Here is an 11,159-nt window from a genome sequence, read left to right as displayed (position 1 = left end):
TTGAAAGTAAACAGTTGCTGCAGTTTAAGTAATTCCCAAGATCTAATAAGATAATGTAAAAGCAGAGTAGATTGAGATGGAAAATGTTATGATGTATTTTAAGTTTATATACAATTATAATTAATAATACTGTTTTATGAATGCTGATTATGGGGAAATATCAGCTCTCTATCAGTTAAATTCTGTTTATCAATGTAACATAATTCAATTTTACCAGAGCCCAAAAATGTGACAAATTGCAATATATTATGAAAACATTTTTTTTACGAGTAATTATCTTGATGCAGCATTGACTAAATTACTGGTGAAAAGGAAATCTCACTTGTCGGGTTCATATACTTATGGTAGTATAAGCTTGCTCAGGTTGACACTGGTGTATGATAAGTATGCCCAAAGTGCAGGGATATGCAGTTACTTTAGATGCTGAATCATAATCTTTCGAGACAACTGGTGGAAGCACTTATGGAAATGAAAACAGCCAATGACCTGTAGCTCAACATTGGCTAAAAGATGCTAAACCAATGAAATCACAAAAATTTGTTTCATTGGAAACCGGGCTCATAAATTTTAACTTCCTTTTCTAGAATAAATAGAAATAGAAAGGGATAAAGTGCCAGGGGACAAGACCTTGGAAACCATGACAATCCTTACTTATAAGTGTGTCTGTCTTCAACATCCCTTTTTTGTTCTTCTTGCTGAATTAAAAGGTCACAATCCTATTTTTGCCCTGAATTTTTACCCAGATTATGTACAACACAGCATGGCTAGGTCAATGCTTAAATAAAAAATTCTGTTGGGCACTGATTCCATTTCTTGATGAGCTGTTGTGTTTCCTCTGATCTCATAGCCCTGAACTTTGGGGCACAGAGTTGCCTGAGTGTTGAGTCATTTCTGGGAAGAACATGGCGTGGTCAATCTCTTGCATCATCCTAAACTCAGAAACACATTGAGTTGACCGTCCCTACACTTAATCACTGAAACAAGTTCTCATCTAGGTCCTTTCGGAAGAAGGTTGGGGGAAGGGGAGGGGGGGACTTTCAAAAATGGTCAACCCTGTTTGCCACAGCATAAGACTGATTTACTGTTGACCGTAACAGGGGAAGTGACAAAGAGATAAGAATCTGAATGAAGTATTGTTCTGCACCTCAATGTGTACTAATATTCAATAATTAACATTTTCAACTTCAACTTTACTTATAAAAAACTGCTGTCTAATCCAGGGAAACAATCTCATTTACATTATAAACCTAATTTTGAACAATGTTAACAAAAAAATTACTTCAATAACTGTAACAATATTTAACTCACTGAACACAGTCATACTGTTCGGAAGTTGGCATGGAGACCGGAAACAGATACGGCCTTCGTTGCCCACCTCCGATGTGGGAGGACCATCTTCTAAGGAACTGTGAGTTTCAGTTGCTTAATGTTTATTCCTGGGGAATTGTGCAAACCGTTAAATGCTTTCTGGGCAGCTACTTCCTGCCATTGAATCTTTAGACTTATTTAGAATTGGCAGAAGTACTCGTGGTTTCATCAGCTTGGAGATGCTTAAATGCCTTACAAAATAGCATGAAGCAATGAACCTCAACTTTGAATGAACTCCTTCTTCCTGTAGTACGGTGAGCATGAAGTGAAATGCAATTCCACACAACACTGAGACCTACAGTATAAGTTACACAATAATCAGTTTTGTTGAAAAAAAGAGAAATGAGCCCAGTTGCAAAAAAATGAAAAATAAAAAAAAATGTGGGAGGAAATACTTTTTATTTAATTTGGGCCTGGATTTTGTTATTCTGAGATTTGTCTTGGTCACATGATGCAAGCCTTTGATTTGATCTTAACATCATAGTTTGAACAATCACAAAAATGTACTTGGCCAAATGTGTTTCAATTACAATAAAACTTTTTAAAAGTCAATTTTAAAGACAAACGTTGATTGAGTTGTTGAAGAAATTTATTTTGATTTGGAAAGATAAAAATGTCCTTTGTCATGAGTAAGCAAATGTAACTAAGCATATAGGTCATTAAAGGCATGGAAGCAGTTTTATGTAATTTCCTTTCATTTTACCTAACCTTATACTGACAGGTGAAATTTCACTATTTATGTTTAGGATATGTCAGACTTTATTTCCCAGACAAAGATCTCATTCAGACAAATCAAATTTTAGCAGCCAGGCTGGTTCCTGATTATATCCAAGATTTTCCCATAGTAGATATACTTGTTCTTCAGTCATGAAAGACCAATTGCCATATGGAAACCCAGCATTCTACATACCCCTCAGAGAAAGATGAAATCCAGATGTTTTTTCATCACTATTTGAGACATTTATTTCAGAGGAAATCTCAATAAAAACATTAAAAAAGGAATTATTTTTACGCTAAGCATTATTCTGTTCACTTGATGTTGATGCAAAATTGCATATAATTTCCCATTACGATGTGTGATTGGATTCATATATTTATTGCAATAATGAATTCAATAGTTGGTTCTTAAAGTGAATTGCTATGAAATTAAGTTTATGAAACATAAGGCTTTATAGAGTGGATACAGTGTTGCCCCAACAAGCCTGTTTTCTGAAATTGCATTGTGGTCTGAGTGCTTTGCTCTCACATGAACTCATTCTGCATTGCACTGAAGTGTTTAAACGCATACACAGCAAAAGGGACGTTATTGGAAATGAGCTTAGCTCACGAGACTCAAATAACACCTGTCATGTCTAATTGATTTTCCTTTTGGCACATAAAATGACTTTTACAGCTCAACCGATCCGATAACAGCTCTTCATGTGACTAATCCCAATAGGAAAAAGGCTGTTATAGTTTCTGCCCAGAAGCTGCTTGTTCCACCGGCAGGAGACATGTGGAGACATGTCAAATGAGCAGCCTCTGTTGCACTGAAATAGGAAGAGAGGGTGTTTTGATTGCCGTGTGTTATTTGAAACTTTTGTCTTTATGAGATGCAAAAATCTCATTGTCAGTATGAGATGTGAAAGGCTTTGTCTTGAAGAGATAGTTTCTGGTCTCAGCCATTCCAAAACAGTCTTTAACAATAGAAAAGAAACACCAAAACATAAGTTGAATGCAGTTTTTTTTATTATCAAAGTTATCAAAAACAAATTCACAGACAGAGTAGAAATGACTAATGTATTTTGAGATGAGAATTGTACCTGAATAGATCTTTATGGGTTTTTTTTACTCAAATCCTTGGCCTGCACCATAGCATATTCCCAAATACTTTAACAAGGACAGCTTAAATAAAACAACAAATAATTGCACAGAGGGTATGACAAGGACCATAAAAACAAAGAACAGTGTTATCACATTGCAGGTTTTACCTTTACATTTTCTGTAGTACGTTATTTATGATTTTCATAATATCTGACGCCTGCGTCTCTTTCCCTCTCTCTCTCTCTATCTCTCTCTCTCTCTCTCACACACACACACAGTCCCATGCTCCGATTAAGTTGTGCAGGAGAATTGTACTGCATGTCTTCATGAGTACAATTATAATAGAAACAAACTGATGAACAGCAATATTGGTTATTTTCTGAACATCTTTAAGCTATGAGGCAATCTTTCCACCTTGCTGAAGGATGGATTTCTCAACGGTTTCAGAAGTTGTTTGAGTTGTGTAATTGTACAAGTGTTGATATCACAGACAGAGGTCAAGGGAAATTACAGAGAGGGCCAATACCCTGGCACGGGGAACACCACAGAGGCTGAAGCCATTTTATTTCAGTTGTATTCACAACATATGAAATAAAAGATTGACAGTCCAGCATCGCGCGTGCTATGAAAAACACTGCCCACAAATACAGCAGTTGATACCTCATGATAGCTATATATCAAACAAAACGTTAGTCTATACACGGTACAATGAATAAATGTATTACAAGCTCTTGTTATAGACCATAATGGCTGGCAGTTCATTTATGATTCTGACACAAAGCTACATGTGCTTTATTCAATTCCCTTCTTGTTGTGGAGCCTTGACTAAATTGTCCTCACTTTAATCTCAAACTAAAGGGAGGACAACATCACAGACTACTGTAATATGCAGCTTTTTAATACTAACGATCCATAAACTGACACAGGCCCAATATCTTCATTCTGGGGTCTATCAGCTAGAGTACTGACTGGCTTGGCAATGCGCATGCACTTACTCCATGGGGTGGGGGGTCGGGGTGGGGTTGGCGGGTGGGGTGGGGTGGTTGGTGGTGGTGGTGTTGTGGGGTCCTGAGGATCGGGTCTCTGCTCTGTGGACGTGCTGACCCACGAGCTTCAGGACCAGCGAGCCTAATTCTCTTGCCGTATGAGAGATCCCACTGTCTGAATCTACTGTCTCTTCCGTGGCTGGGGCCCCTACAACTCACAGACTTCCTGAGGGATTAGTAGCAGCTTCTGATAGGCAAAGTGAGGCAGCATCCACTGAAAAGCCACAAAGGACACAGCAGGCAAGACGCACAGGGCAAGAACTCGTACAAAAAATCGCCTGAAGGGGAGACCGGGCCTCTCTGTCCCACGTACGTACACAAATAATAACATAAATAACAGTCAACAATATCATCATCATCATCATTACCAGCATCGTCATCAACATCACAGTCATCTCGCACAGTATACTCAGGACGGACGCGTCAATCTTTCCAAACATACTGTGTTCCTTAGGAAGATCATCCAGTGTAGTGCTTGCTTTATAACTTGACAGGCAATTTCCCACTGTGTAAACAATCATCTGACCTGCGAACCCAATGCCCTTTTGCTCTTTGAGTCAGCCAGAAATCACACATTTGCGAAAACTTCATACAAACAAACACACGGTGAGTAACCATAGACAACAGTGTAAAAGTTAAGTAAAATAAAAGATCGTACTCATGATAATAAAAAAACAAAAAAACAAAAAACTAAACTTTTTTTCTTCTTTAGTGCCATGACAGTTCCTTGACGTGCTGTGGTCACGGGGTGACCTGGGACGTGGAAGGGAGGATCACCTTGTGACGCCTGTCCCAGCGTATCGGCAGCAGTCGCTAAGAGTTTACGGATGGAAAGTGCGGTGCCCCGGTTTGTGGCGGAAAGGGCTTTCACCGGCAGGTAGACAGGGGGAAGGAGGCTTCCCCCTTTCAGTTCGCGAGTCAGTGGCTCCCGCACGAGGTGGGCACCAAGGGGTAGGTGAGGGCGGGGGAGGGCGCCATCAGGCTCTGCAGGGTCCCTTCTTTGATCTGCTGGATGAAGAGGTTCCTCTCGTCCTCGGGCGTCTGCCCGTTCTGGGCGCGGACGATGCACGTGGGCCGGTGGAGGTTCAGCATGTAGACCAGCTGCTGCTTCTGACTCTTCAGCTCCTCAATCTGGGCCTTCAGCTCGGCGTTGATGGACTCCAGCTTCTCCGACTCCTAAGCAGAACCAGGTAGAGTTAGCCTTTCTTCCCCCTTGCCCGGACACTGATTACATAGTTCCTACTGAACTCATATGTACACTGTCAGAGTTGAATTAACAACAGACATTTTACTGTGTATATGAAATAACAAAAAGGGATCCAATAACACTGCTTTGCTATAATGGTTTATTTTAGTATTCATATCCCACAGATAATTATAGAAGTTATAAACTAGAATAGGTGCGTTATAGCCCCTTGGGCCAGACATATCCAAAAAACAAAAACAAGGACTTTGTGATCAAAGACACAAAAACTAGTTTCACATTTCCACCCTTGACGCAATGTAATAAATAAAATGTTAGCCATACCTTCTGTAGGCCATCTGTCTTCTCCTTCTTCTTATTCCGACATTTAGCTGCAGCTATTTTGTTCCGTTCTCTTCTTCTTTTCCTCCTTTCACTTTCTTCTGGGGTCGCCTAAAATAGATAAATTATCACATACATTTCAGGCATTTATATACATACAATCCATTTAGGCAGCTGGATATTTACGAAAGCAATTTAGGTTGAAGGATACAAGTACCATTGTCAGATCTGGGAATCGAACCTTCAGCCTGTGTTACAGTCTGTGTTCCATAACCATTTAATAATAATAATAATAATAATAATAATAATAATAAATTATGAAAAAAATGAATGGGATGCCTAATAATTGCCTTTCATATGAGTACAAATTATAAGAAACACTACATGTTACATGTACTGTGGGAATTTTCCTTTAAAAACTACTTCAAATAAGAAGCAACAAGTATGTAATTCACTCCATGCTAAAACTGACTTACACATGAACTCCAGCTGCCACCTTTAAACTCTACTACATTATAAAAGAACGTGTTTCAACAGGAAATCAGTCTGAGGTAATTTGGAAGAGGTATTTTCTTGCATTCTGTGAACTTTGGAAGCACCCTTTGAAGGACTTAAAAGCCAAAGTATGTTGGAAATTAAACATATGTGTTATATTACATGCTAACACAAGACCAGCTTTACAAACCTCTTTCAATCAAATTACGGAATCATCTTAAATTAAAATATAATCTAATTGCCCTTGATCATTCCTTTCATGTCTGGGCAAGTTATTTCTGACTAGGGTAGGCTACAAGGCAGATTGGAGTAAAGCTGGATGCGATAGACAACAATCAGTTTGTCCCAAAACTGTTTCAAAATCACGCTAGCTTACATCACCATTTTTATTGTTACAAAAAAAAGTGTAGAGTAAAGTATGCCCGATTTAGCGAAAAAATAACACAGTGTCTAACGTAACAGCAGCCAGCAGTCGGTAGTTAGAATTTCTTACCTCCTTCTTAACTGGGGGCTCGGTGGATCTCTCCGAGCACGAGCTAAGGCAGTCGCTCATGACTGCGCTCAGCCCGTTCGACAGCCGTTTGTTCTGGATAGCGAAGCGCAGCTCTTCTTTCACCAGCGGCGTGAAGTTCGTAAAGTCCTCCAGCGTAAGCGAGCCCGGTGGAGACAGGCAGGGCACCAATGCAGACGCGCTGATCTCCGAAGGACCCAGTCCAGGATGCTGAAGCATCATTATGTTGACTAAAAAGGGGGGAAATGTCACGTTATATGCGGGCAATCCAAAAAAAAAAAAAAGAAAAAAGTGTAGGGCATATCGCTTGCGTCATAATGGAAAATCCTCATTAATCAGCCACGAGCTCGCAGATTATTGAGACTACCGAGTCATCATTTCACAAACTATTTCGCCTATAATTTAAAAGTTTGGCCTGAAACAATAAAATTAGGTTTAAAATGTTGCCAAATCTTAATACACGAGTTCATCTGGAAATCCAAAATTTGATTTAATAGATAATGAAGGGGATGGTGTAATAAGATGTGTTATTTTGTGTGGATGAATTCTAGGTAATCTCGCTTGAACAAATAGAAAAAGTATCGTCGTATTTCAATAGGACAATGTCAGACTGCTTGGGGACTAGGCTATGCTTTTCCCCAAAAAGCTTTAGGAAAATACTCAAGCATACCAATGTTTCCTGTTCAATAGTTTACAAATAATGCCTTTAGTCAACAGAAACATACGGAGCCCATTTCTTCACATTGATTCACACTCTTACTAGTGCACAATAGGCTACTTTTTATTCAGACACTTCCACATCCAACATTGTAATAACATGCATTTGGATTAGGATTACTGACCACCGTGACAAGGCGTTTGAAGAAAAAAATGGAGTCAGAATACGTCATCAATAATCTAGTCGGCCACACGTTTAATAAAACTGGTTTTAGGTTGATTATGCATAGGCATGGGCATAGGCAAGAGCCATCACTGTTAAGCAGCCTACCGTCCAATCCGCAAAGGACAATCGTTCAAGTCAATCCGACTGCTGACAGTTAGGGGATGTTAGCGCTCCAGTTTAGCCGGAGCTAAACGGCTCTCGAATTTGACATCAGATCCGTAAATTAACCACGCGACTGTAGCCTATATACAACATTAATTCAATCGTCCACAACACAGTGTTACCGTATATGTATTACTTTACTCGGTAAAGTTTCCCGAACAGCCAGTGTAAGCGTGTGAAATCGTTCTATTTACCATTTGGTACACCCACCTGTACCTGAATGCCTCAGACACGCACGGCTACGTTGTGGTACACATTTGCATAAACTAAGAAAATGAGACAATGTCATTACAAACGAAATACCCATAGCTAACCCTGCTCAATTTGAAGGTGGGTTATTCCACGTTGTTTATCCTGAGCGTTATATTCAGAAATAGAATAAACTCAGATATTTTGGAAATCGTAGTCTTAGTCTGCAGGAATTTAACGTTACAGCAAAAATTGGTATACGTTTACTTGTCATGTGGTTTATACCAGCAAATACTATAGCCTACATAGTCTTGTATATGGGTCAAGTATAGGAGAAACCGGTGTCATATAATCTCTATTTTTTAATGAAAATTGGCCAACGCTGTCCAAAATATTTTAACCTCATGAACTACCCAACTTCTAAATAATACAACAATAAGTATTAATAATTCGCGAAAACAGTAGGCTACACTTCGATCACGCTTTCATTAATGAATGAACTAGCATTGCCGTGCCGTAGCCGTAGTGTTGCCTGCTACGGTTACATTAACTGCCGCTGTGGAAGCAACGAGAATTCGTAGGCTAGCCTTATAATGATTTTAAAAAACAGTCTGCCCACAATAAAATTCCATCGCACCTACCTTTCAGTTACTATAACGTTTAAGGCAATTTGAAGAACACGAAAAGCTTCACTTCGGTTCCAGTTTGAGGGCTTTACTCTGAAAGGAAACTTACAGATAACAGCGTAGCGTTGCATCACCCCTTTATATGGGGTAGAGTCGTAGTAAAGAAGGCTGGTCATACGTGACGTCATTCTATTTATAGGCTAGGGAAGCTTATTTCCCGATGATGCAATCCAGAGGACCCTTGTAGCGCACCATAACAGGACAGGCGCAGAACTATTCTCAGAGGGAATTCAACTTGTAACATTTTGCACTAATGAGCCAATAAAGACACACCGGGTTAATGACTTGCTTTCCAGGGTATTCTCCACATCACTGAATGTAATTCTTTTAAAAAAAGGTCTGATACAACTTCAGAGAGAAAGAAAGATTCAATCCATTCGGTCTCCATCTCAGTTTGGGTCGATCTACTCTAATTGTAGTAGAATAAGGGGTTGTATAATACGCCTCTCACTAATCACCAGTAATAATAGTAGAACTTAAGTTATTATTATTATTATTATTATTATTATTATTATTATTATTATTATTGTTATTATTATTATTATTTCTGTTGTTTTATGAACATATATGTCATCTGAGGGCAAGGAACAAGTTAAGGTACTGTAATGCGCTTACATTTAAAAACTTTTTTTCTGGTGATATGTTGAGAATAATTTTATTGTGACAATGGCGACCGATAATGAGTGCTTAAAAGTAGTAAATATCTTTTAACAATAATTTCACAAATATTATTGAATATTACTTGCTATGTAGGTGTATGAATGGAAGGCAATAAGTACTTTTTTCAAGGTAGTTTGTTGTCTGATTTCATAGTCAATGTTTAATTAATAATATTAATTTTAACTGATGCATGCACCACTATCGGTTAGTGTGCTGTGCTCATATAAATAAACATTTGTGAATATGCTGTTCTTGGTGACATCAGTTATGTTTTAGTTCATAGTGACAACTGAACAATGAATATGAACAAATTAACAAAAAATTAATTACATTTATAGCAGTTCATTCAATTCAGTCATTTATTAGGGTACAATGGTTTGGCTTCAGTTTTTGTGTCTATGACACAAGTATATTCAGTCGTGTCAAGTTGTAGTAGTTCTGGTCAACAGTTAATTGTAATATAATTCTTGTTTCTATACAGTACAGTACCCCTGTAATATATCCAACTAATAAAGTTGTCTCAATAGTTATTAGTATGTGTTATTTTGTAAATACAGAACCATTGGAAACATTACAATCCAGTGTTTGTAGAGAACACAAAATATATTTTACAGCTATATTTTTAGATATTTCATAAAATTCTTATTTTTGGGCTTTAAGTATTCAATCAATGATGATAACATCTGTGGTATAATAAGGACACTACAAAATGAACATGGATGTTTTTTGAGATTTGTTTGAATATTTTTATTTCAGTTAAAAAAACTTACCTTGCAAAAACAGGGTATGAAGCAACAAGATTTAAAAAAAATTTAATAAGGGAAAATATGCCATAAACCGACCATTTGACAATCGTATCTGGTAAAATGCCTAATAATGTTGTGGAAAATGTCCCAATCAAAGCTGTCTGGAAATTTGATAAAACCAATGGAAAATCCAAAGTAATAATTCATAACATCTGTGAAATAGTTCTCTGACTTCAAAAGTAGGCCATGCTGATACAATACAACCCAGAAGACGGACATATTTCATTCTGACGGCTATCTGATAAAGGATATTTTTTATTTCCAAAGTTCTTGTCTCGCACAAGAATAAAAAAGTATGATCAGTTTTGATATATCAGAGTTTGGCAGTTTTATTGGTACAGAGGAAGCAGTATCATTATTCATTCATTACAGGAATTTAACAGATATCTAGAACGACTTACACAACTTTTTACATAGAATTTACATTGTATCCATTTATACAGCTGGATATATACTGAAGCAATGCAGGTTAAGTACCTTGCTCAAGGGTAGAACGGCAGTGTCCAACCCAGGAATCAAACCTGTGACCTTTACATTACAGGACCAGCACTTTACGCATTATTCTTATCCCATCACACATTAGACTCAGTCAGTCAAAAATCAGTTAGTATGTTTTAAACAACATGCCTTCAAAAAGTATTTATAGTTCAGTGTAGTCTTTTGTTTTTCTGTGGTTTTGTAGTTACATTGACTTTTAATTGGGAAAATGAACTTATAATTTAGAATTTTGTTCAATGAATTTGTATTCACAACTTCAACTTTGCATGCTTGTGAAAATGTGAATGAGTAATAAAATGGCCCTCCTTCCATTCAATATAGATAGTGTAGGTTTGGTGTGTGTTCAATATAAAGTGAGCCTTCGGAGTTTCCTGGTTTAACAATGTGTCTGTCATGATGGGAGGTGAGTGTGCAAATGCTTTCTGAAATGCAATCATTAAGTTGTCCCCATTAGCAAAGAATTAAGTCAACTTTATCAAGGTTAAAATACCTGACTGCAGTGCTTTAAAAGATGAATTACTTGATTA

General features: G+C 37.7%; 1 protein-coding gene across 1 annotated transcript; it reads right to left on the bottom strand.

Moving 5' to 3' along the window:
- Window positions 1-3,078: 3,078 nt before the first annotated feature.
- On the bottom strand, window positions 3,079-8,759 carry atf3 (activating transcription factor 3). The gene is made up of 4 exons (XM_064340173.1): window positions 8,624-8,759; window positions 6,731-6,978; window positions 5,746-5,853; window positions 3,079-5,393 (listed from the first exon to the last, which is right to left on the bottom strand). Exons 2-4 carry the CDS (start codon window positions 6,968-6,970, stop codon window positions 5,136-5,138), a joined length of 606 nt encoding a protein of 201 aa, XP_064196243.1. The 5' UTR covers window positions 6,971-6,978; window positions 8,624-8,759; the 3' UTR covers window positions 3,079-5,135.
- Between the last annotated feature and the right edge of the window lie 2,400 nt (window positions 8,760-11,159).

The sequence above is a fragment of the Anguilla rostrata genome, chromosome 6 (assembly GCF_018555375.3).
Source record: "Anguilla rostrata isolate EN2019 chromosome 6, ASM1855537v3, whole genome shotgun sequence".
In the NCBI taxonomy this organism is placed as follows: Eukaryota; Metazoa; Chordata; class Actinopteri; order Anguilliformes; family Anguillidae; genus Anguilla; species Anguilla rostrata.
This window is presented reverse-complemented; position numbering and strand designations above follow the sequence as displayed.